This window comes from Balaenoptera physalus (assembly GCF_965194825.1).
Source record: "Balaenoptera physalus genome assembly, chromosome: 4".
NCBI lineage: Eukaryota > Metazoa > Chordata > Mammalia > Artiodactyla > Balaenopteridae > Balaenoptera > Balaenoptera physalus.
The window spans coordinates 90,931,436-90,958,424 of NC_138891.1; the positions used below are offsets into that span (position 1 = coordinate 90,931,436).

The following is a 26,989-nucleotide window of genomic DNA, read 5'->3' on the forward strand; positions in this document are numbered from 1 at the left end:
AGACATTACGGAGGCTTGTCTTCCCGGTGCAAGAACACTGGGCTGGGGAGCATGATGTGGGGCTTGGACCCCTCACTCCCCAGTGGGGACCTCCGCAGTTGTGATATCCCTCCCACTTATTAGTTGCCTTATCGGGGGTGTGGGCTCTGATTAGACCACGTCTCTGCCCTCTTACCCATTCCCCACATGGTCTTTTCTTTATAGCCTTAGTTGTAGAAAATCTGTTCTGCTAGTCTTTAGGTTGTTCTCAGAGATAGTTGTTCCATATGTAGTTGTAGTTTTGGTGTGTCCATGGGAGGAGATGAACTCAGGATCTTCTAACTCCCCCATCTTGAGCTGAACCTTAAAGGCTTTTCTTATGAGATAAGTGGTGATGTTAACAAATATGATTTTTAAAATATTTTGTGATGAAATGTGTTAACATTTGGAAAATCTGCATAATTCAGTAAACGTATACTTTTCAAATCACCACTGCTTGATGTTGCAAAATCATGTGTAGGTAAAAGATCTATTCAAAGTTGAAGACAGATGCATGAATTTTAATGTAACAGAATAAAAAATTCATTTATATGGATTATACCATTAACCCTTAAGAAACTCCTATTTGTTGAGTTTTGGTACAGTATCAAACAATAGTCACAATTATCTGAAAAGACTATAAAAACACATCTCCCTTTTCTAACTACTTATCTGTGAGAGGCTGGATTTCTTCATATGCTTCAACCAGAACAGTTGGATTCTTCATCCAGCTGACTTTTATTAAGCCAGAGATTTTAAAAAATATAAAATAAGCGTATTTTTCTCACTAATTTTTTGTTTGTTTTGGAACATACAGTTTTCCCTCTAAAAATCGTTGCTTCTGTTAACATGTCATTAAGATTTTTATTATTTTAAAGTGAGTAAATACATACCTTAAATTTCTCTTTTAATTTTGAATACACTGTTAATATAAAACTCATATAAACAAAATCCTTGTGGGGTCCTCAAAATTTTTTAAGTGTATAAAGTGTTCCTGAGACCAAAAAGTTTGGGAATTGCTGTTTTAACCCAAACACTCTTATAATGCTGAGAGTTTTAGAACTTGTTTGTAGCAAGAGGGGTGGGAATCATAAATATTTGGGGCTTTTATTATTGCACTAATTGCATAATAGAAGTAACTGCCTTTGCTCAGGATTGGCTCTGCTTTAATACCATTTCTAATAACCAAGGCATTTCTCACCTATCATTAATGAAATAAGCTAAGCTGGGAAAGTAGACTAGAGTGAAATAAAATTTACCCTTCTCTTGGTCACATTCTGTACCATTTAATGACGATTTCTAATATTTATTTAGCAATTCAGTCTACAAAGTACATTCACACTCATTTAATTTTCATTAACAATATTTTATTGCCATCCTCAATTTACAAATGAGGCAAAGAAGTTGTAATTATCTAAAAATCATATGGTCAGAAATTTGTAGAGCCACACATAGTAAACAAGGGAGCATGGCACAGAAGAAAGAATGCGTTCCTCAGGATTAAAAGCTTAACTTGAATCTACGTCCATTGCATAGCTAGTAACCAGGTTTGTGTCTCAATCACATTTAAGTCAGTTGCCATATTTTCCCTTCTGAAAAATGGGTAACATAATACCTATGTTATCAAGTAGCTATGAGAATTAAACTAGATAATATATATAAAGTACTTGCTCTATGGAAGATTCTCAATAAATGGTAGCTCACTCTCGAGAGTTCTGGAAAGGATCATTGCCATGGTTTGCTGGTAACTGGACCCTTGACTCTTTATAAATATCAAAAATATGTGGATCATATTAGTTGCTCTTAAGCCAACAAGTTAAGTGGAGAGGCAGTAGATAAGAAGACCATGATTAACTTATTTTGTGAAATCTTTTTGTAGGTGAGTTCCTAAAAAGGCTAGAAGAAAAGGAAGCTCTGATAAAACAACTTTCCAGGGAAAAGATTACCTTCGCTCTGTAGATTCAAGACCTGAAATGGCAATTGGCAGAAGAGACCAAAGTCATGCATCTATTATTTCTCACCAGGAGCTTGACTGTATGTTAAAAAAAAAAAACAGTGCTTGCTAGGTCAGCCTGAATATCTTCTCATATAAAAGAAGGGGGGAAGGTGCCCTAGAAGTTATAGAAAAAGATGTGTTGCATCTTATACGTGCCAGGAAGGACTCTGGTCACTGAAGGAACATCCTCAGTAATTCAGATCGCTTCTCTAGTTTGTCGGATTTAGAGCAAACAAAGTATGTGTTTCCATTTTGCATTATTGCTAGAACAGAAAGTCAGCAAAGTTCTTTATGGGTCTTTGATTCTGAATTGCACAAAGAAGTGGAATTATAAAAGAGCAGGATAAAATGAATGGGGCTGGATTAGCTCAATATTATTTTCAAATTGTCAATATATTATACATATTAGTCGTTATTAGTCATTTCTTCCCAAGAGAATATATAATGTTGCTAGCAGGTGACCACAGTGAAAGTGGTTCTTTAATGTTAAAGCATAGTGACTAAGATGAGAGATGGATTTTTGAGCCCTGGTATTCAAGTCTGTTCTTAGCTCATATTCAAGGCCTCTTTCTTACTAAGACCCCAAAGGACTTCACTTGTTTATAATCTCACTGCAACTCTTCAGACTTCAGTTTTTAAATGTTTTATTTTATTCCTTCTACTCTCCTTATTTTCTGTATCATATGTACATTTTCAAATTACTGTCATGATTTGTGCATCAGACATCATGCTAGACGCTTCTCTCATGCCATCTAAACCTTCATATGTAAGTCATATGAAACTGGTAGAATTATATTTTTTTACATGAAGTAACCAAGGCTTTGAGAAGACAACTCATCCAAGGTCATACAGCTGGTAGTATACTGTGAAAGAAGTTTAGCAGGTTGTGAAATGACTAGATTTATAGTTTAGAAGATCTCTCTGGCTGACTTCCCAGTGGCTTCCAACTGGCATACGAGGCCCCCTTTCTTGGCTCCGGCCTCCTTTTGTGACCTTACCTTCCACAGCTGCTTCCGTCATTTACTCCCCTCCAGTCACCCTGGCCTCCTCGCTGCCCCTTATACAAGCTGCCATCATTCTGGCCTTAGGACATTTGTAACTGCTATTCCCACTGTTTGAAGGCCCTTCCCCAAGGCCTTTGGGGGATGATGAGAAAGAACCAAACACTCCTCATCATGTCAGTCTGTTTTATGTTCTCAGTGCTGTCAGCAATTTTATTTAGTAATTTTTGTACATGTTTGTTTTATATATCCTCTTACTCCTTTTAGCTCCTTTGGACAAAGGCTTTGTCTCCATCTCTTTTACTTCAGTTAACACTATTGCTTAGAACAGGCGCTCAATAAATACATATTAAATAAGAGGAAGGGTAGCAATTTGAAGCCAAGTTCCCCAGATTCCAAAGCCTGTGTCCTTCTTAGGGTCGCTGTGTATTATTGCTCCTCATTCACTGCCCAAAAGTGTCTGCCTGAGGCTGCCATTAACCAAGCCTTGTGCTTTCAGAGCTGCATCTACCTGAGAAGATGCTGTTTCCTAATTTGCATTAAGGACCCACGAGGGCTGGCAGCGACCCTGGTTCTTCACACTAGACTAGGTTATCTCTTGGGAATGATGTTGCTAGGTTAACCAGACCACCCCTTAAGTGCCAGCAATAGTCATTAAACTGAGCTCTATTGTCCAGTAAATACAGTAGCCAGTACTACACTACAGGTGGCTACCTGAATTTAAATTGACATTAATTAAAATTAAATAAATTTGAAATTCAGTTTTGACTGAACTTGACCTTGTTTGGGGCACATTTTGAGTGTTTAACAGCCACGTGGCTAGTGGTTACCATATTGGCAGTGTACATATAGAATATTTTCATCACTATGGAAAGTTCTATTGGATAGTACTGTTTTAAAGTTTTAAAGTTTTTAGGAATTTACATGTGAAATAAAAGGTTTTGTTTTCCTTATGAATAGAATGAAAAGGCTAGACTAAGCTCATTGGTCCTTTCTAGTCCGAACAAGATCTAACTCTTGTATATTGCTAAATATAAATCTTATTACCTAAATGACAGTGAGTGTTCTTCTTGCTGCCTTTGCATTCTGCACTATTTCTAGAACTCCAGGCCTGTCTATTGTTGAAGCCCACATAGTCAGGCTGGCATTTCCCTAAATAGAACGCTCTTCCTTGTTTTAACGGCAGCAATTAGATACTCTCTCCTTTCTCTTCTTGTCCCAAATTCTCTCCCTGGTGTCATCTTATGAGGTTCAGGTTCAGCTTGCCTTTGTGACAGGTGGTTATTAACCTTATCTAAAAACGATGATGTCACCTCCAAGCCTTTCATCGTTTGTTAATGGCCGTGGTGCCTTTTTGTAACACGTGTTGTGTCCCCTACAGTCACAGAGCGCCCTGGCCCAGGCCGTGAAGTTGGCCAAGCGTGACTGTGACCTTCTACGAGAGCAGTACCATGAAGAGCAAGAGGTCAAGGCTGAGCTGCTCCGGGCCCTGTGCAAAGGCGATGCTGAAATGGTGAAGTGGAGAACCAAGTGTGAAGACGACACCATCCGGAGCACTGAGGACTTGGAGGACGCCGAGTGAGTGGGGCAGGGCTGCACAGAGGACTCGGAGAACGGTGACTTTGTCTTCGAGGCCACATATGTACACTAAGCTAATCGTCACCAAGTGTGTGAACTAGCCCAAGACCAAAGCTGAAAACAGCCACCACTGGCAAGAAGCACATGCTCTAGAGGGGTTCAAAAATGAAAATTATAATACAGAGTGACAAAGGCTAGAGAGAGGTCCTGGGGAAAAAAAGAGGTTCTTTCTAGGGGTACAAGGGAAGTCTTCATAGATGTGACTTTGAACCAGGGTTTGAAAGTAGGCTAGCACGAAAATCCTGTGTTTCATTTGGAACACCCAAATAATGGAGTCCATGTGTGTACATGTCTCCGTACATTAAAGTCATCATGTCTCTGGTCTACAACTTGTAGACTACAAAGTGGTCTGTGAAGATGGACAGGGGCAGCTGGAAACGTATTAGGATTTGTCATCCTGCCTATGGGACAAAGGTTTCTTTGAAAAGAAAGTGCCTTTGGGCCACCTCTAAGGTTAGGATATTGGTTTTATAGCCAACACTACATAAAGGCTTTAGAAGTTCTTCTCAGGAACTACAGAAGTTTGGGGCCCACATGAATCAAGACTTAGTACCAGGATGTAGTTCTAAAGCATTTTGCTCAGAGGTCAAAGGACTGTGTGTCTTTGAGAGAAAGTGTCAAACCATCCCCAGCTTATAATCATTAAAGGTTGACTCAAAAGAGTGTATCCCTGGCTTGGTAGCTTGGCAGAAATTCAGGGAAGATCAATACATTTCTCTTTAGCATCAACCAAATATATTATTTTTTCAGTTCCTCACCTAAATCTTTGAAAGGCATTGCTGGGCACGTGCTGAACAGCTGCTGTGTTCTGTCCCTGAAGGGGTACCAAGCAATCTGTCTCTGTAGCCACAGTAACTTAAAAAGGGCTTTGGGATGACAGATACTAAAAATACCTGCAGTAAATGTGTTAAAAACTCTGGACTGCAGAAAAGTGGGGCTTTGAACTGAAATGGCGCCTCATATCCAAAATATGGCATTCGCTTCTAAAGTAAGATTTATTTTTTCCTAATAATTGAAGAATTCCAGTGAAAGTGTCTACCAGTCACTCTGTTTGAAGGTTTCTTAGGGAGGGACAGAAAAGAGGGAAAGTATATAGGTTACTTATGACCACATGGATTTGTTGGAACTAACAAATTGTGGTCCTGTAGTACATGACAGCTAAAGAGAAATGATGGGCAAACGAGATAATATCCAAAGACTTTTTTTTTTTTTTTTGCTTTAAACTTAGTTGAACATCAAATAAATAAAGCATTGTCTGTATTATGATTTCCCACTAAAACCCCTAAGGGATGTGGAACTGCAAAAAAATCTAGGATTCCATTTTTTTTAATTGGAAAGTTGAGGATCTGTCTACTTAGATTTCCAGGCTGGGGTTCACATGATGAGTTAGTTTAGTGGAATCAAGCTCCCCTGAGACCCCATTTACTGCTTCTGAGTTCCCCAAGGATAGGGATCTGATTTCTTCATCTCCCACACCTTCTTGCATATTCTAGGAAACTACATAGGTGCTTATGGTTGGCAAGTTGAGGAGCAAAATTGTAGCTGGTAGTAAATGTAGAACAACATTATCAGTCAAATGAAGGTGATCAATTGTCCAGTTTGCCCTGGACTTGCCAAGTTTGAGCACTGATAGCCCCGTGTCCTGGTACAACCCCTCAGTCCCCGAGCAGTTGGTCACCCAAAGTAAAATTCCTATTTTCTGGTTCCAATTGAGCATTTCTAAAGTAGTTAAAATATGTGTAATTATTTTACAAGACTCCTGTTTTAGGTGGGATAAAGCATCAGAATCTCCTTTTTTTCTCCCTTATTGAGATATAATTGACATATACCATTGTGTAGGGTGTACAAGTAAGGTGTAAAATGTGATAATTTGTTATATGCACATGTTGAGAAATCTTTACCACAGCATGATTAGTTAACACTTCCTTTACCCCACTAAATTACCATTTTATTGTTCTTGTTATGGTGAGAACACTAAACCTCTATTCTCATAGCAACTCTCACATATACAATACAGTATTATTATTATTTTTTTATAAATTTATTTGTTTTATTTATTTTGTGCTGCGTTGGGTCTTCGTTGCTGCACGCGGGCTTTCTCTAGTTGTGGCGAGCGGGGGCTACTCTTCGTTGCGGTGCGCGGGCTTCTCATTGCGGTGGCTTCTCTCGTTGCAGAGCACAGGCTCAGCAGTTGGGGCTCATGGGCTCCAGAGCGCAGACTCAGTAGTTGTGGTGCACGGGCTTAGTTGATCCTCGGCATGTGGGATCTTCCTGGACCAGGGCTCAAACCCGTGTCCCCTGCATTGGCAGGCGGATTCTTTAACCATTGCGCCACCAGGGAAGCCCACAATACAGTATTATTAATGATAGTCACCATGTGGTACAGCAGAATCTCTTCTTACCAGTTAAGAAAGATGAAGCAAAGATGTGAAGTGACTATGGTTAGAAAGCCAGTGAGCAAGGAGTAGTTGTTAGAGCCCAGGTCTTTCTTAGACACTGAGCACAGATTGGTTTTGGCAGGATTCCACCAAAAGGGGGCTTTATGAACACCCCGCTCTGTTGGGCTGCTGTGTGGAACATGTTAATTCCTGAGGATCTTTTTCTGTTTAATAACTGTAGATTGGAAAAAGCTTTGTTACATCCAGTACCTTTCATCTAAGAGGTGGGATGAATGAGTAAGAATGGGACTGCCAGTGTCCCTGCGGGAGACGGGAGCAAGAGAACACTTTGCATCCATAAGGAAGCGTATGGGCCTTGCAAGGACGGTAGAGGAAGCATTTTAATAAGCCACTGCATCTCAGAGGATTCTGGAGGGAGGACAGACAGGGGCTAAAGTACCCCCGACAGCAGTAGGACCTGATAAGTGAGCATAACGCTGGGATGGATGTGGGTATATAAATTTGGGAAGAGGAGCTGAGATGGAGAAGAAATTCAGAGAAAAGATAATTCGGGCATGTTTAGGAGTCCCATGATGAGAGGGGGAGACAGTGAGCAGGGGAGAGACAAAGACGGCTCCTTGGAAGCAATAAAGCCAAGGAGCTCTTTAGAGACTAGACGCACCCCAAGACTTTTAACGGTTGCTTACTGTCGGGTGTTCAGTACCATCTTCCTCTTTCTCCCATTTCTTATAAAGTCTTCGCTAAACTCTGTATTGCTTACTTAAGGTTCAGGGGAAGCAGATACTTACAGGGATTCAGAGGTTCTGAGTTTCAAGTCCAGGTTGGCAAAGGGTGGGGGGTGGGAATAAATGACATGTGGACACAGATGCCAGAGTGTGGTGGTCAGCAGACATCTGGGTTCCACAGGCACAAGGAGGTCATTGTCAGACACAAGCTGCTTCCCCTTCAGACTATGAAGCCACCCTCAGGGCCCCCCCTGTTTGTACCCGAGTGCTGTGTTTAATAAGGACACACTGCACGGGCTCTCTGAGGGTGGTGGCTTCACTCACCTTTTGGACCTCCCCTTCTCAGGAGGAAGCTGGCAATTCGGTCGCAGGAGGTTGTCGCAGCCATGGGGGTGGCCCATGCCAGAAGGGCCTCCCTGGAGGGGGCCAGGCTCCGACTGCAGCTCGAGCTCGGGGACACCCTGTCGCGTGGTGGGAAGGCGCGCTGCGTGGGACCGGCAGCAGCGCCGCTTCGACACGTGCCGGCACGGCTGGAGGCGGGACCACGAGGAGCCTCAGGCGATGCCGGGCGCCTGGCAGAGGAGGCCCGGGCCCTCAGCGCCCCGCTCCCCGAGCTCAGGCGCACCTGCGAGGAGAGCGCCGCCAGCCAGCGGACCCTCCGGAGGGAGGACAGGAACCTGAAGGGTACGTTGCCCTGGGAACCGGAGCAGGGGCCCCGGGGGACACTGCGCCAAGGGCAAGGCTGCCTCGATGCGCAGAAACCTCAGCATCGTCACGGCCTCGCTCGGGTCTTAACTTTGCCGTTTTGAATACTAACTTTGGAATTTGTTTTTCTTTTAACTACAGATACTATTTTCATTAAAGGAGTTCTAAACATAAGAGCACTTTCCTAACTTTAGCCCCAGTTGCTGTCAGTAAAGGAAGCCTGTTAAGAATTTCTTTATATCCATAAACTGCATAATATGCGTGCAGGTATTTTTTACTTAAATTACACATTATTCTATACCTTTTACTTTTTCCATTTATTAACTTATTTTCTAATTTAACAAGTATTTCCATAGCCCATACTACGTGCCAGGCACTGTTCTATATATAACTATTCATTGTTTAAGTCTCAGAACAGCCTTATGTGTTAGTTTATCTGTAAAATGCAGATTAGATTGAGTCATTTAAGGTTAAGAACTTGGCCAAATTCACATTTGATAAGTAGCAGATCTGAGGTTTGAGCCCAGCCAGCTTGATTCCGGCATATACACACTTAACTACTGGCTCTGCCACCTCCCATGTGCCTGTCGCTGGAGCCCTACCAAGTGACTGTAATTAGCGGCAGAGTGTTTTATGATAAGGCTGACTAACACGTTTAACTAGACCTTATTAATTTTAGATAAAATTTTTCACAATTATAAATAATCCTATATTGTACATCCGTGTACAATGCGGACGTGTACAAATATTTCAGTAGGGTAGACTCCTAGAAATGAAATTGCTGGATTAAAGGAATGAATTTTCAAATTCTGAGATATTGCCCAGAAGCCCTTCAAAGAGGCTGCCAACTTATACCAGCACTAACAGTGATGTGCATTACAACCCGGAGATGCCCTGGGAGTAAGTTCATTGCTATTGGAGGCATAAATGAAACTCGCCTTCTCTGTTGACCTACCCAGTCCATGAGCAAGCAGGTCACTGACTGGACCTGTGAGAGGTGCTGGAACAGTTAGAAAACTTTCATGGTGTCCGAACCACCTGGAAGGCTTCTTAAAACATGGTTGGCTGGGTCCCACCGTCAGAGTTTCTGATCCAGTAAGTCTAGGAGGGGGTCTAAGAGTTTGTATTTCTAACAAGTCCCCAAGCGAGGCTGGTGCTGTTTGTGCGGGGACCACACGTGCTCTGGGCTGGAGCCTGGGAAGAAGTCTTTTTCAAAAGCTCTCCGAGTGTTCTAAGGTATGGTCAGAGTAGAGAACCACTGCCTTGAGTTTTCTCCTGGGAGCCCCTCTTCTGGAGAGGCTTTATCAGAGAAGGATTTATTATTCACATGAGAATTGCCATCTCATGGGTTTGTTTTTGTAACTAAAAAATTCTTGTCACAGCCTATGCTAGCTGGGGATCTCAGAGCCAGAGGAGTGGTCAAGCTCTTGAATTCCTTCCACTGCCTCTGGACTGTGGGTAATTCCCAGAGCACTTGGCCCTGCTCCACACCTCTTAGGTTCTGGAGGCTTCCTTCACGGACAGGCAGAACTGACAATAACAGCATCAGGTGGTGGAGGTTTTGTCACTTCTGGATGATGCCTTGCTCTTTTAGAGACTTGTGTTCATGAGAGGGTTCATGCATTGGCTTCTGGCAGACAATGGCCCAGCTTATGCTGTAAGTTCCCATTCTGGTGTTGAGCAACAGCTGACACAGTGGCCACCACCAGTGATGATAGCTAAGCTCTTCCACTGGAATAGTGATTCCAGGTCTGTGTCCTAGAGCCCCACCAGGCAATATCTGGCATGGCTCTGACAAGCAGGACCGCCATGTACAGTCGCACAGGTTGTTCAATGCACAATGCTCTGAGAAGCACCATCCTCACCAGTTGTTGTAGGCAACTTTGTGGCAGATGCCAAAAGAATACTTTGAAGAGGGGATTCTTTTTTCTAATTCAAACAAACGTCCCATATGTGCCAGCGGTGGCCTTGCCATCGAGTTACCAAGGATGGCATGACCAGGGTCCCAGTGGGCCTCTGGGAACAGTCTCTTGTGGCTGATATCATGGATCTGAGACTGGTTCTTTTCACTAACTTTGTTTTTCATCCTTCTCCAGAAGAGATTTCTAATCTGAAAAATCAGATGAAAGAAGGAAAGAAGAACTTAAGTGAAATGGAAAAGGTCAAGAAGTAGATTGAAAACAAGAAAAGACTGAAGTCCAAATGGCATTGGAAGAGGCCGAGGTATTACCTCCAGGGAGCAAAGCAGGCTTCCATCACTGTGACAGTGCAGAAGACCTGCATTCTAGTGACAGCAACAGCAACAACACACTTATAACCCTTGACCCTTATTCAGGGGTTAACTGCATGCTAGGCACTATGCCTGGCACTTTGTATGCACTATTTTATGTAATCACCCTAGCAAACTATTGTCCTCATTGTACAAATGAGGAAATCGAGGCTAGGGGAACAAGATAAACAATCGTGGATGCAAATCTCTTGATTATAAATAAAACAAGAACCATGTCTATCTTGTTCCCTAATTTATCCCCAGTACCTAGACCCTCACTACTCTAAACGTGGCCTGTGGACCGGTTGCATGGGCATCACCGGGGAGCTTGTTAGAAATTCAGACTCTCAGCCCTCTCCCCAGCTCTGTTGGATCAGAATCTGAATTTTAACAAGATCCCTGGGTGGTTCATATTTACCCTAACGTTTGAGAAGCACTGGACACCAGAGGTTCAATAAATATTTGTTGAATGTTGAATAACTAAATGTCCTCATACCTGCCCCTCTCTTTAAATAAAATCAGTCCAAACACTTTTTTTTTTTTCCAAAAAAAACTTCAGGTAGTTTTAAAAATGAATTCAAAGCAATGTTCTCAAACATTTTTTGCTGAAAGCTCATCTTTGTGTGGGTTGTTTGACAGGAGTGTTTTCAGTGTTATGGATTAAAAGTTCAGGAAAGATCTCTGACTTTATCCCTAGGTGTGTGCTAGTGATTGAAAGGACCCCTGAGAAAATCTTTTTGCCAAAGAGGGTGAACTCAGAAGGAAGTTACCCTGTCACGGTCATTAATTAGTCAGCAAGGCCGACAAAGCCTCTTTTCTCCCAGCTGAATTTCATTTTCTTGACCTACCCTCTGACTAAGCACCCAGTCACATTAAAAATGCATTCCTCACCCACTCACCCTCCAACAGAGACAATAATTTTTAAAAGGCACAGCAAGTCCATTTCAGGCACGGGCCTTTTGAAAGGTGTGATAATGAAAAAATTAGACCCCAGAGGATTGCTCTGAGTCAAGCAATGTCTGATCAATTTATCTCACCACCACATTTCTGTAAGAAATCTACCAGACAGAAGATGTGTCAAGTGGACCGCTCTTGACACAGCTCTTGTCTTTTTATGCAAATTGTTTTCTGAGGCCTTCTACATTTTATATAGAATCCTTTCAGTTGGCAGTGTAGTGTCCCCTAACAAGGCTGGTCCTCGTAAAGTGGGTGAACTTTGTCCCATTTACTTGCTCCTTTTGGTTCCCTTCGGTTCTCTGGCCACCCTGGCTAGAGACTTTCTAAAGCCACCACCTTAACCCTAAGAAGTAACTTTTATGGTAGAAATTTCAAGCAACGTGAGAAGCCAATGAGAACTGTGATTGGGCGGGGCAACTTTAGTCCTGTGTAACGTATAGACATCTTTGTACATTAAATTGACCTGCCCCGTTGAAGGTGAGATGGCTAAGGCCACAGCGCTCATACCATTTAGTAGCACTAGATGGCGTTATATTCTATTCGCATTTTCTCAAGTTTTGTCTTCAGCTGCATCCATAAATACTTCATCAGTTTGGACATGTATTTGTAAAACTGGGTTATTTCTTTTCCTGAGTGAGCCTTTATGAGAAACGTTATCAGATTATTTCTGAAGTCACAAAACTCAAATTATCCCAGGTCACCTTCAAAGATTCACTTTCTCAGTGCATTCAAAAGGGTTAGAGGTGACAGTTTCCCCCTGAAGGAAGGGCATCATTCCCTCGGAGGAAATTGCTATACCGGCATTTGTTTTTTATTTATTTTCTTTTATATTGAAGTTAGTATTGAGAGAACAGCAGCAAGGCTGTAAGCCATATTAAAGTCCCAACATCTTTCTTATTTTTATTTTGAAATTGCTATTCAGTTTTACCTTTTACTTTTGATGGTATGTGCTAAGCACTCCTCAGAAGAGGCTAGAAAAATTGCGTTTGCCCTCAGGGCTGTCTGCCAATGGTTAACTGACCAATAGATGGTGGTCACCCCTTGTGCCCTTTATAAATATCCTCCTCAGTATTCTCCAAGTGTTCTGTTTGTCTCTTTTATATGAATTTTGTCTTTGGAACAGGCTTTAAAGATTTAATCAAACCTACACTTTCAAACTTGAAACACCTTTATAACATCCCTGGCAGTATTTGCCTTGCCTATATTTAAATACTCAAAGGGGCAGGAGATCTCCCTGCCTGTCAAAGCAATCCATTTGAAGTAATAGTAGTAATTATGGTGATAATGGCTCACACCAAGCCTTATGTGTCAGGTACATCATAAATTCCTTTATTTGAGCTCTGTCCTGTTTCTTGCTCTCTGAATGCTTTCAACTTTTTTTCTATCCCCCTGTGATGTCCAGAAATAAATAAAAGTTTCCAGGGAGGAGTTATCACCTTCCTTGTTTTAGTTTTCATGCTTTTATTGATTCATCCCAAAGATGGAAACATTAGAAAAAGTCAAGGGTAATAAATTTAAAAATTGAAATATAGTCACAGACCAGATTGAAAATGTCTATTTTAAAAATGCTTTAGATTCCAGTTCTTGAACTACAGCTGAAAGCCCTCAGAACATCAGATCTATAGGTGATGTGGCAAACAAAAGTAATCACTTGTCTCTCATCCTGTTCCAGTCTTCAGGGACCTGATTTGAACTTAGATTATTCCTAGCAATTCTCAAGAGAGCTCCATTAATGATATACGTTTAGAGAAAACAATACTTTTGTCCAAAAGTGGGCTGAATTTAGTGCTTTTTATTTATATATTTCAGGGAGCTCTGGAACGCAACGAAAGCAAGATTCTTTGTCTGCAGCTTGCACTCTCGGAAGCTAAAGCGGAACTTGAAAGAAAGCTTTCAGAGAAAGATGAAGAAATAGAAAAATGTAGGTATTTACAATTATTTTGACGAGTGACAGTTGCATATTTTAGAATCCTTAACTGAACAGAACCCGCTGTGTTTGGCTGCTTTTATGACCCTTGTTGGACTATTACCAAAGAAACAGCCAATCTAACCCAACACTAGAATCTTTCTAGTAAGCTCAGCACTGTTAATATAAAGGAATACCTCTACACGATTACTATCAGGTTTTTATGATTTTCTTATAAAATTCTTTTCGAGCAGCTTCTACTTGCATACGAGACTCAAGATAACACACCAAAAAAGAATAAGTATGTGGGCAAGGACTGTTTATGCTGTCTGGGTTTCCCTACAACAAGCCGCTTTCTTGAGCGTTCAAGACACTGACTGCTAATGCTAAACAGTGGAGGAAAAGAACTCAAAAATGTGGTGCTGGGCATTAAAATTAATGTCAGATCAGAGTGAAGTTTCCACATCCCCCCTGCCTGTACCTGTAGCCATTTGTATGGAGAGGGGCCAAAGCCAAGAGCTAAGCTGCTTATGAATCCCTGTTGAAGCATCTGGGTCTTAATAGTCAGGAAACTGAATTAAACAGGAATCCTGGGTTGCAGGATCTCATCTTAGCTTCATCATAACAAGCTGATGATTTTAGAAATTTTGCTTCTTCGCTTCTCAGTGAAGTGAGGGGATGAAAGCAGCCCCATCCATGTCACAGAAGGTGGTGAGGAAGATCAGTAAGCTGATGTTGGCAAAGCACTTCACACTCTAGATCAAAGGCACAATTATAAACACATGGAATTAACTATGATTGTATTATCCATCTGATCTGTTCCCTTAAGTCAATGCCGTATGTCAGCATGGAAGAGCATTTTTTGAGTGGGAGGTTCAACTGGCAATTTGCTTTAAACGTGTTTGTTAAACAATTAAAAGAAAAAGTTACCATGTTCAATTGAACTGGCCTCTTACCCATAGCCCATCTTCAGACAAAACTCCCGTGGGGGTCATTTTTTTTAATGAGGATGTCAAGCCAAATTTGGTCCTCTGTGTGCTTTGAGTTATCTTTGCTCTCACTCACTGGCACTTTCCTCTATAGGACTGACTGTGGGGATGAATCCTGGTCTACTTATGAGGCTCTGAGTCCGTGTCTAAAATAATTTTTTTTTTTTGATGGAGGGCAAAAACATTGGGCCTTGATATTTGCCCTACTTCCTTCCATGAGGAACAAAAACGAATGTCTCCTTGTGCAGTTAAAAAAAAACAAAAAACCCCCCTTTTCAGGTAACGTCAAACCTGTGCCTATTAATAAACCCAGCTAAGTAAAACTGAATCCTGAGAGTCTGCATCTTGTCAGGTACATCTGAATGTTGTAGAGCTGTTCACCAATTATAATAATTTTAGTGCACAGGAAGCTGGAGATCCAAACAGCTAGGGCTGGGAGAAGAAAGAACCGAAGACGAGGCAGGAGCTGCGAAGGGGCTGAAAAAAGAAGGGCAGGCTGAAGGGAGGAATAAGCTATTCATGAGTTTTAATTAATGATTCATAATAACTGTAATAGGTATATCCAGAAAGGAAAGATGAGCATATCTTCACAAAATATCACAAATACCATGCAGACCCTTTCGGTGTGAGTGCCCTGTGCCAGTGGAGATTGGATCAGAATGCCTCGGTCTAATCCAAGGGTTTAATCTGACTTCAGGGCTAGGAGAGGATGGGATCTTAAGGAAACTGAAGAGAATGCCAGGGGGAAATACAAGCAAAGCAGAGGATTTTGAGCAATCAAGGGTAAACCAGGTAAAACCCAGAACTCAAGGGAAATATTGCCTGAGGGAAAGATGAAGTTCAAGGTCCTATTTCACATAATCCTTGGGAAGCGCCATAGAAACTGAAGGAGGCCTGTGAAGCAGGACCCGAGAAGCTGAAGGGACCAGGAGAACAGGAGAGAGACTCAGAGGCAAAGGCAAAACCTTGGTAGAGCTGCAAACCGGGTAGCTCATTCACTCATTCTCTGCCCCCCAGCTCGCTGCTCTTGCATTCGGCGAGGAGTGATCCTGTATGAGCCAGGCTGGAAGCCTGTTGGTGGTGGAAGAATGAGCAGCTGGTACGCGAGTTGTATGTTTCACTTGCTCAACAGATATTTGAGCGCTTCATGTTGGCGAGACGCTGTGCCTGCTCTCCTAGACGGGGCTTCCCAAACTTTCATGCATAGTTAGGGCTTTTTGGTTTTTCCCTACAAACGTTATAATTAGCAGAGCTAGAGGTAGGCGGGCGACAGTGCAGTCACTGCTGGAAGGAGGGGAGGAGCTTTGATGGCCGGCTTTGATCCTTGCCCTCCTCCACACAGGAAAGGAAGAGTGACATCCTGGCTCCTTGAAGGCCGGCTGGCGGCCATGACTGCTGTCTAAGTCAGGCCCTGCTGCAAGGCCCCAGACTGGGTTGAGAACAAGTTGGTCAGTTGCGTCCTGAAACTTCTGGGGCCACTGACTATATACATCCCCCTCCCAACTCAGGGTATTCAAGGAAATGCTGACATGTGTGGCGGTCTTCTCAGTGGCCCGGGTGCCCCTGGCCTGCATTCTGCTCTCCCTGGACACACCCAGCGAGGTGCTGCGGAAGGAGCTTTTGGGAATGAGGTATCGAAACGCCTTACTCTATCGAAATGTGCTTGTTTGCTTTGTTTTGATCATCTACGGAAGGGTTAGATGTATGGGGTCACGTGGTAGATACTTTTGGCTTTGCAGGACATAGAGTCTCTGTTGTAGCTACTCAACTCTGCAATTGTAGCTTGAAAGCAGCCATAGACCATAAGAAATTAAATGGTCATGGCTGGGCCCATAGCTTATAGTTTGCCCATCCCCAGCCTATGGCCTCTGGTACCTGGTAACATTCCGTCATCTTTTCCTTCCATATTGTTCACTCCTCTGCACTCAGTAATAGCGAACTTTGCCACATGGTCTCAATTTACGTGTACTATCCAACTTAATTTCTTTTATTGTCTGAGTCTCTGCCAGAAGAATATGTTTAAATCTCTTCTCATTTCTAAGGAAAATATTTTAGTGCGACTTCAAGAAGTAGGAGCTCAAACTCAGACATGGCATTTAGTTAGCAAAATATCTTGTTAATCACTTTAAAGCTGAATCGTATGTATTAGAATTAAGGAAAATCTTTCATTTCCCTAATATAGATGAGCAACATGGCAAGAGAAAAATATTACTGATTGAATTGACTGCCAATTTAAATCCTTAACTTTTTCAAGTTTTAAAAAAGAATGGTCTTGTTTTTGTTTGCATTTGGTTTCTTTCCTCAAATTGTGTTTCACATTTCAGAAAAAAAGAGGAAAGAAAGAAAAGGAACTTCTTACTATATTGCCCTGGTCCTGACTGCTTCATTTTTCTTAAAAAACGTACTCAAGGAGCTTTCATTTTAAAGATTTCTTGACTCTGCATGGAATGCGCTGATTGTTTACTGGCCATTCTCTAGGCCTGTGTTATACAGAAGCCTCTTAAACCGTAGCACTTTCTACTTGTCTGTAGGCACTCATGAAGTTTCATGAACAACTGTGGAAAAAGTACAATTTGAAACATTCATTTTGTCTGCCTAAGTAGAATATATCTCTGTACAGAGGATTTTGACACCAGCTTAGAGACGCCTTAGTGTTCCTGCATGAGGAGAGTCAACTGTGGCAAAAATGAGTTTCCTCATGTAAGACAGAGCAGTGTCTTAAAGCTTTCAGTGATGCTGAGTGTGTGTCCCTGTAATATTATGGGCTAGGGCTGCCATAACAAAATAGACTGAGTGGCTTAAACAAGAGAAATTTCTTTTCTCACGTCTCTGAAGGCTGGAGGTCCAAGATCAAGTTGCTGGTAAGTCTGGGCCTAAGACTTCTCTCCTTGGCTCGCAGGTGGCCAGCTTGCTGCTGGGTCCTCACATTTTCTTTTCTCTGTGCACACCCATCCCTGTGTCTCTTTGTGTGTCCATATTTCCTCTTCTTATAAGAACATCAGTCAGATTGGATTAGGGCCTACCCTAAGGGCCTCGTTTAACTTAATCACCTCTTTAAAGGCCCTGTCTCCAAATTTACTCGCATTCTGAGGTACTGGGGGTTAGGGGCTTCAACATATGAATTTGGCTCGGGGGAAGAGAGGAGGGACAAAATTCAGCCATAACAGTCTCTAGTAATATTGCATGCTGGCATTCTTGTAGGATTCTGATCTGGGAGCAGGAAAAAAGCCCAGGACCTAAGGATAGGCAGGAGAGGCTGGCCGCAGCATGTGGGAGCCAGGACATGGCGCTGGCAAAGGAGAGGTGCTGACTCTGGAACCAGAAAGAGTTCTTTCCTGTACATTTGCATAACTACTTCTGAAACCTCCCCCCCATCAATGGGGTGAGGGTGGTCACAAAAAGTGGCACCTCCACCTGTCACCCAACGGGAAACTCTGACCACACTCTTACTCCTCTGTAGGCTGTGTGACTTGCTGCTGGCCTCAGAGATCAGAATACAGGCTCAAAGACAACTCAGTGTGGAACCTGATTCTGACTCAAGATGAATATGTGTCTGCTATTTTTGCTGATGGGCTCTATGAGTATGTCTTGTCTTATCTGCCCAGTACTAGGCCCTGTTTCATAGGGTGAGCTTAACAGGGCCTGTGTTATAACAGTTACACTGTCCTGACTCACAACCACCAAATCTTGATGGCTTAAAACCATCAAAGCTTATTTTTGCTTTGTGTCCGAGTCCAATGTGGGGTAGGATGGAGAGTGGGCCACTATCCCAAGTCACTCAAGAACCCAGGTTCCTTCCATCTTCTGATGCCAGATCATCCATGTGTGGCCACCAAGTTTGCTATAGATGGGGAAGAGAGAGCACAGGATCACACAAGTAAAAGGCTGTATGTGTGAGGCTTGGAAACACTTCTGCCCGTAGTCCGTTGGTCAGAATTCAGTCACATGGTCCCAGACTTACTGCAAGGGTGCTAGGAAATGATTGCCATGGGTTCCCCACAGTTTTTCATTGTCTCTCTGAACACACATCTATTGTGTAAGCTTCTGTCACTTTGCAAAAATGATTTCAGCGTGGACCTTTCATTGTTATAAAGTCATATTGAAGTAATTCAATATCACACAGCAGCTGGTTTTCTCAGCCTATCCTTGGTTGTACTCCCAAACTCCTGGAGAAAGATAACCATGTTATTCTAGGGGAATTTGGTGTCACAGGCTGTTAGAGCAGGATTGCTGGCGATCAGGACTTATTCCAACCTGGGTGGCTCTTTCTTGCCGTGTTCAGGCGTGTTTCACCGTTGAAAGTATTTAAATATCATGCCTGTCTGAAAGTGCATCCTTCCTTCACCCTTAGCCACTCTAGGGAATCTAGACTGTCCTGGAGGGGGGTCTTAGATAAGGCGAAGGCTGCCCCACAGGAACTTCAAAAAGATTCTGGTGCTGTTCTTGATTTTTCCGGGAAGTTGGTCTGGGAATCTTAGTCTGTTATGATGGACAAATGCTCACTGACCTAACCCTTCCATCTCCATGGTTTCCAAATGAAGACCCTTTAGACTCATTTTGTTAATTACACAGAATTTTTCTTGAATTTTAATTTTTTCTGATTCCTAAACAGTTGTGTGTACACAGCAGGTAACCTTTCTTAATTTGGGTGCATGATTTTTCCCCTGAATGTTATTCTAAAATTAGGAGGCAGCAGCAGTGTGCTATTGACTCCCTGCAGTCGAGCCTGGATTCTGAAGCTCGGAGCAGAATTGAGGGCACCGGGCTGAAGAGGAACATGGAAGCGGACCTCACTGGGACGGAACTCCAGCTCAGCTGTGTCAACCGGCAGGTGTCAGGGGCAACCAAATCCCTGGGCCAGCTTCAGATCCAGATCAAGGTATTTTCAATTGTAATGCAGGGGTGAGGCAGGGATGTCTCTGTTTATGGGAGCAAACCAAGCGGCAGGTTGTGTTGAGCAATAAACGTCAGGACAACAAATCTAATCCTTCAGGAGAGCGGGAAGATGCTTAACGTTGAATCGGTGGGGCTTGTTCAGAGCGCGCATGCGTAAGCGCAGGTCCCACTGAACTGCCCAGGATCCGTGTCCCCGGCGCGTGTTTTCTCTCGCAGGACCTTCGGGCGCAGCTGGAGGACAGCACACGCCTGAACAGTGCGCTGAAGGAGCATTTGGCGGTGGCCGAGCGGCGCAATGCTCTTCTCCGGGCTGAACTCGAGAGCTGAGGGCCTCGCATGAGCAGACAGAACGCGGGCGCAGGCTGGCGGAGGAAGAGCTCCTGAAAGCCACAGGAAAGAAATCAAGCTTTTCCACACCCAGGTGGGGCCCGTAAACTCGCCATTAGCCATGTCAGCTGGTGGGAGGCAATGGATCCACACCGGTTGGCCTAGGACGGTACACGGTTGCCACGTGGAGCCTTGCAGGTGGCCGGTGAGGCAGGGAGAGCCTTAGGCAGCAGAGTGGAGGTCTCGCCCTTCATTCATCCCCAAATGCATTGGCTCCCTAGGGCTGCAGCAGCCAAGTTCCCAAACTGATTACAGAAATGTAATCGCTCACAGTTCTAAAGGCTGGAAGTCTGAAATCAAGGCATTGGCAGGGTCGTGCACCCTCTGAACCTTGCAGGGAGTCCTTCCTTGCATTTTCCCAGCTTCTGGAGGTTTGTTGGCAATCATTGGTGTTCCTTAGCTTATAGATGCGTCACTCCAATTCACCTCCTTCACATGGCATTTTCTCTGCGTCTTAACATCATCTTCCCTCTGTATCTGTCATTGTCCAAATTTCCAAATTTTTATGAGGACATCAGTCATATTAGATTTGGACCCACTCTAATGACCTCATTTTAACTCGACTACCTCTCTAAAGACCCTATTTCCAAGTAAGGTCACATTCTGAGGATTGGGGGTTAGGACTTCAACATATGTTTTTGGGGGGAGGGACACAATTTGACCCAAAACACTAAGCCCTGCCAGAAGAATGAACTGTCAGGGCACTCCTAGCTAGGAGGCTGGGGAGAGAGAGAGGAACATTCGCTAGTGTTCCAGAATCATTTGCCTGCTTCTCCTGTTCCCGCTAAGCCATGCATTCCCTGAGCATCCCAGGATTCGAAAAACAATGCTCCTGCCTCAGAGCCAGGAGATTTCAAACAATTCTGAGTGGCTGCTGACAGATAGGATGATCTGTCAGGACTCTGGCTTCTCATGGAAGGTTATGTAAGTGACACAAAGCAAGAGTTCTTAAATCGTTGCCATTCCCATGGAATCAGGAGAAGCCATAGTGGCTAGGACAAAAGCTCGACAAACATTTTTAGGGCACCCACCATAAGCTGAACAGGTATGCATGGTATAGACAGATGCAAAATATCTCCATCGTCCTAAAAAGGTGGAGATCTAAGTTACCAAACTGCAGTGCACTGCTGGGGTTGTAGTGATAAAGCAAGCACACCCGTACAGAAAGCCTTCCCTGACGACCCTAGACTTAGGTAGATGCACAGTATGCTTAATCTGAGTCGTGAAGGACCTGGAAGAAGTCAGCCAAGTAGAGAGAAAAGTCAAGGGCAGAGGCATGGGGAAAAGAGGGAATTTAGGATGTTAAGGAAAATTGATATACTTACTGTAGCATACGGTAGGGGGTAGGAGAGATCAGCAGAATTGATGCTAAGGGAGAGGCGGGTAGAGCCAGGTCACCAGGGATCTTGATTTTGAGACTGATGGAGTTTGAATTCTATCATGCAGCTAATGGGGGTCTGCTGAAGAATTGTGAGTAACTGGGAGGGAAGTTATTAGATTTGCATTTTAGGAAGTTTACTCTGGTGATTGTTGTGAAGGATGGATTAATGCAACTAGGGGCAGATGTGCCATGCTCTGGGATATTTAGAAACATCTGTGGGATCATTTTGGTTGCCACAGAGACTGGGAAGTACCACTGACATTTAGTGGGCAAGGTCCAAAGATACTAATGCTCCTGCAAGATACAGGATAATTCAACATCCCAAAGAATTGCCCCTCCCAGAATGCCAACTGTGACCCCACTGAGAAACACTGGATAAAAGGAAGTATTAATATAAACCAAAGATGTACCTGCTGGAAGGCACTGCATTTAGTTTGTGCCTACAGTTTGTGCCCATGTGCATGACACGATCCTATTAGGATACCATGTGGTATAAAACAAATAGGCTATACGTTATGCATAATTCCCAACAAGCTAACTTACTTCAATATTTTCTTTCTGTCTCAAGAAAACTTAACTAAATACAATGAGTGGGAATCTTATAAAGAAGAATATTGAATTTTTAAAAAGTAAATCATTCACTATCTGTAGCACTTAATATCTATTGGTAACAAATTATTTGCCATGCATGTTATAACTGATGGTATACCAGTGGGTCCCAATATGATGAAAAACCACTAGCCTAGAGAGAGATAAGGACATCAACCAGAGCAAAAGCAGACATAGAGAGGAGGAGATAGATTTGAAAAAAAAGAAAGAAAATTAGGTAATAGACCTGATCTCCAGAGCAGAGTTTCTGAAACTTTAGGTGTATAAGAGAAACTAACACAAAAATGCACATTCTCAGGCCTCACCCCAGACCCACTGAATCAGAATCTCTGCAGCAGGAGGAATCAAGTGAGTTTTCAGGTGATGCTGTCAGTGCAGAAACTACCCCTTGAGCAGCTCTGGTCTAGGTGACATATTGCTCACAAAGGACTTCTCCCCCACCTTAGCCATTGGTGGCCCCCTTGCAATTACTGGAACACCGTCAATCTTCTGATTGACATACAATGAATATTTTCTAGAACCTTCTGCATCCCCAGACTTCTAGCCTAGAGCAAACATATGAGGCCAAACTTATCCTTGTCTAATTACATGTGTCCTTTTTCAAACCTGAGCTGTGACAATCTAGATTGCTCTTCTGCACAGTACTCCCTCATCCCCTGCTTCCCAAACGGAACCAATCATTCAGCTTGAAAAGATTTTAACCATCAACTCCCTAGCAGATTTTAAATGATTCTATGTATAAACGAATCACCATTTATATTGTACCTTTCTTTACAAAGAAAGAGTTTCTATGGAGTTCTGTGCAGTGAGCATCCCAGCATACTCCTGGAAATACCCTCATCCCTCCAGGCCACACCCACGGCAGTGGGAGGCCTGAGGCGCACAGAGCCTGGCTCCCCATAAGGACAGAGGGTAGCAACCTTGAGGAAGATGCTTCACGCCATCAAGGAAGTAGGGTAGAACCTGTGAGGCTGGAATATCTTTCTTCCTATTTCCAAAGGCTTAATCTTGCCACTGAGAGAGGCGCTAGCTAGAGGAAAAGTGAATGAACAGAAGAGAAATTAAAAATAGGAAGGCTATGCCTTTTAAATACATTCTCTATGCTAAGAGTTCAAAACCTCAGAAAAACTGTGCTACAAACACAGACCCAAAAGGAGTTTCAGCCTCTAATGTCACAACCCAGGAAGGAAAGAATTAGGGCAGCATCAGCCAAAGAACACAAATAATCCTCCAGCGTAATGGAGGTTTCTCAGGCCTGGGGGATGAGGCTCATCTAAATTGCTTTTCCCACCCCCTCACTGCAAAATTAATAGAAGCAGAGGTAGATAATGAGGAAGATTTTCTTCCCCTGGAGCAGCATGCAGGAAACTGATTTTTATTACCCAAACCCCTGCTTTCCACATGTCTGCTTTTGACACTGACTTCTGCTCTAGGACACTTGCTTCTTCCCCATCAAAGAGCAAAAGGCAGAAAAACACATCCCTCAACCAGCTGAAAACCAAACACATGTTTGGGGCTTATAGGTTGTCTGGGTCCATTTCTCCTTTCTGACTCAGGCTGTCATCTCTCCAGTACTGAGCCTCTAATGGATGAAATCCCTTGCATTCAAGTCTAACGTGGTCTCCTGGGCCTGGAAGTATTGCTTCATGAGTATGGCTGACGAGAGGAAAACACCCTCCCGGCCAGAGCCCCTCGCATTGCATGTCCTGAACACACCAGCTTGCGTTTGCACCACTGATCTCAACTTGCCTAACGAGGATGCCGCTTTTCCTTAGAGCACGAGTCTCCTCAGCCAGAAGAAGAAACTGGAGGTTGGTGTTGCCAGGATGCAGAAGGAAACTGAAGAGGCGATGCAAGGGTGTCAAAATGCAGAAGAGAAGGCCAAGAAGGCAGCTACCCACCGAGGTGGGTCCATTGACTGCCTGCTTGCTCCTGTCTTCCAGAGTTGATGGGAGCAGTAGCCAAGGGGCAGGGGCAAAGCTGCAGACGAAAAGGATTCCATTGATTCTCCATATGGCTAGGGGGAGGTCAGCTGACCCCTCTGCCTCTGTCCCCATTTTGAAAAATTAGGCCAGTTGGCTCCTCCCTTCCACTCTGTCCACACAATGAAAAGGAGCAGCTGAATTGCCATAAGCAAAATCTTATGAAAGCAAGAGATTTTTAAAAAAGTTAATCCACTTTCCACTTGTGAATCAATATATCTAGTGTCTAGAAACAATTCTTCTTGTGTTTCCTTACCCATAGCTATTTTTCCTAGGGTCTGTAATAGCTTTATGATGATGATCTGCAAAGAATGCTTATTTCACTTATTTTTTAAAATTTTTTATTTATTTATTATTTATTTATTTTTGGCTGCATTGGGTCTTCATTGCTGCGCGCGGGCTTTCTCTAGTTGCGGCGAGCGGGGGCTGCTCTTCATTGCGGTGCGCGGGCTTCTCATTGCAATGGCTTCTCTTGTTGCAGAGCACGGGTTCTAGGCGTGCAAGCTTCAGTAGTTGTGGCTCACGGGCTGCAGAGCACAGGCTCAGCTGTTGTGGCGCACGGGCTTAGTTGCTCCACGGCATGTGGGATCTTCCCGGACCAGGGCTTGAACCCATGTCCCCTGCATTGGCAGGCAGATTCTTAACCACTGCGCCACCAGGGAAGTCCCTATTTCACTTATTTTTTACAGCCCATACTATTGCTTCAGTAACAGAGTCAGGTTGGTGAAGAAGGGCTTCAGGATTGGTGTACCTTCCTTATCTGCAAGTTTAAAATTGTTGATAGTGGTGCTTTTCCTGAATGAGACTAAGCTCAGGGTTGGCTGCCAGCCTTGACTGTACCTTTGTGGGAACTGGAAAAAGACACCCGCTGGACCCCCACTGTGGGTAGATGCAGACTTCTCTCAAAAGGTATGGCAACCAGAAGGCAATACTCAGCAAAATAAAAACAAAAATGTCATGGAGGAGGGAGGTGAGGAGAAGTCTGTGTGTGAAGAACCCAGCCTTGCAAGTCCCAGTGCTTGCTGAGCAGAGCTTGGGCTTGATTTCAGCCTCCACCCCATCCCCATCAGGTGGTTCTGTATAGTCCATCAGAAACACAAACACATGCAGCAGCCCTGACCTTGCCCTGTGAATGAAAACTGATCCTCTTGCTAAAAAGTATATGGGAATCGAGGAGACAAGATATTCAATTAGATTTTACATTAGTCATTTTAAAATTCAAAAGGAGGGAAAAGCTTACTGAGTTACTTCGCATTTGGGGAGCTAAACAAAACTTTTGTACCAAATCCTAGCTACCAGGTCACTGTAGAATCCAGAAGAATGGGGAAGCATGCTTAGCACTCAGCCATTTTGTATCAAAGCAGACACTTTCTGATGGAAAAGAGGTGTGTGAAAAGCTTAAAAGCTTTCTGATGGAAAAGAGGTGTGTGAAAGCTTAAAAGCGTTTGGCCAAGGAAAAAATAATATGCTTAACATTTATGAAAATCCACATAGATAAAAAGGAATAAAAAGAGCTTTTACTCCTGCTTGGTAGGTATATGCAGTCAACACATTAGGAAGACTCTATCTGCATAACCTCACCTTTATAAGATTTCCTTGACAATGTTGAAAAATGAACTCACTACCTCTTTCCTCGCTTTAATTCTCCAATAGTCCAGCTGTGAGTTCCAACCCCACATAGCAGAACCCAGTTACCTCCGTCATTCATTCTTTGCCCTCACCATCTACACAGACGTCTCACACTTAAATTATACAGATGGTTGGTAACCTGATAGACAGAGAAACTTTGTCTGGGAGGGCAGTGTCCTTACATTAAAGGCACTGAGAGAGTCATGAAACAATTCTTAATAATTGCAGCGAGACCCCAAGCCCTTAGTGTACATAGCCAAAGCCAAGAGTGGGCTTCACAAGAATTAACCCACCTTGTGCCAGATTATTGGCACTGAGAGCCTCAGTTGCTACCAAATTCCTGGAGCCTAAATTTGTTTGCAGTTGCGAATCACAGAATTATAGAAGTGAGATGTGAAAAAGGTTCTCATAGGCACTGCACACTTTTCCTGGTGCATGATGTTACAGGACGTGTCCTGGTGCTTTACTCAGTTAAAAGCCGTGCCTTCAGTTGGTCATCTTTCTTTCAATACAGGTGTTGTATAATAACGTTCACATGGTGTTTCATCTCTGGTCTGTTTCCACCACCCCTCACCCTAATCTCCAGTAGCTGCTGCTGTCTTGATTGCCTTATGGTTAACAAACTCGAGGGCCACAGAGGTTAGGGAAAGCATGGTGGGAAGAGATTAAGCACACAGAGGCAAGGCACGGCACCTAGTCACATCAGGAACGGAAGACTGTGGGTAGAAATGTTAAGCTTGATTGGCTGCTGGATTGTCTCAGTCCCTTTCCTTCTTTTCTAGGTAGCAAACATGTCAGAAGAACTGAAGAAGGAGCAAGATTCCAATGCCCACGTGGAGAGGATGAGAAAGAACATGGAGCAAAGACTTACAGGAAAGGCTGGATGACGCTGAGGAGACCGCCATGATAGGGAATAGAAAGCAAAGCCAGAAACTAGAATCCAGGGTAGGAGTTTGCCTGCATAATCATGGGGTCTTGACAACTCCCAATTCGAAGCCTTATTGTCCTGTGATGTCACACCAGATAGCCCCTACCTCCCTCCTCACTTTTGCTTGTAACATGTTCAGATCTTTGACGGTGTCAGATCTCAGTATATTCTTTCCTTCTTCTTGACTTTGGGCCACTAAATAGGACTTTTCTTGGACTGGGTGAAATCCGCCATCCTGCTAAGTGAGAATGCAGAATGCAGCCCAGCTCTAGGGCTCCCCACAGCCAGGGAGACCAGCTGTTTCCAAACACACCCTCGCAGTCTTGCTTCTGTGCCTTTGCTCCTGTTATTTCCTCTGTGGAGAATGCGCGTTTCCTAACAGCCAGACAAAGGGGAGGGAAATAACTAAATCAAGGACCAAAACAGACTTAGTGAAAATATAGTAAAAGGCCTGACAGAAATGATGCAGTACCTGCCTTCAGGGAGCTCAAAAATAAATAGGAAGACCTAGCTTAAAAATAGGATTTTTAAAATTATTGAATCAATTTCAGTGACAACATATAGGTCATGTGAC

The 26,989-nt window shown here is 43.4% G+C and overlaps 1 protein-coding gene across 1 annotated transcript in view; it reads left to right on the plus strand.

Annotated features, from left to right (window-relative positions):
• MYH15 (myosin heavy chain 15) overlaps positions 1–26,989 on the plus strand; it is a gene marked incomplete at its 5' end in the record, with an annotated part of 275,049 nt that overhangs the window by 126,312 nt on the left and 121,748 nt on the right. The window contains 17 exon segments of the mRNA XM_082460984.1: positions 1,898–1,974; positions 1,978–2,016; positions 4,397–4,593; positions 8,124–8,258; positions 8,260–8,348; positions 8,351–8,461; positions 10,579–10,652; positions 10,656–10,661; positions 10,664–10,705; positions 13,518–13,633; positions 19,290–19,482; positions 19,716–19,815; positions 19,818–19,897; positions 19,900–19,920; positions 23,652–23,781; positions 26,274–26,346; positions 26,348–26,432. Of these exon segments, the coding sequence (XP_082317110.1) occupies positions 1,898–1,974; positions 1,978–2,016; positions 4,397–4,593; positions 8,124–8,258; positions 8,260–8,348; positions 8,351–8,461; positions 10,579–10,652; positions 10,656–10,661; positions 10,664–10,705; positions 13,518–13,633; positions 19,290–19,482; positions 19,716–19,815; positions 19,818–19,897; positions 19,900–19,920; positions 23,652–23,781; positions 26,274–26,346; positions 26,348–26,432 (1,568 nt within the window).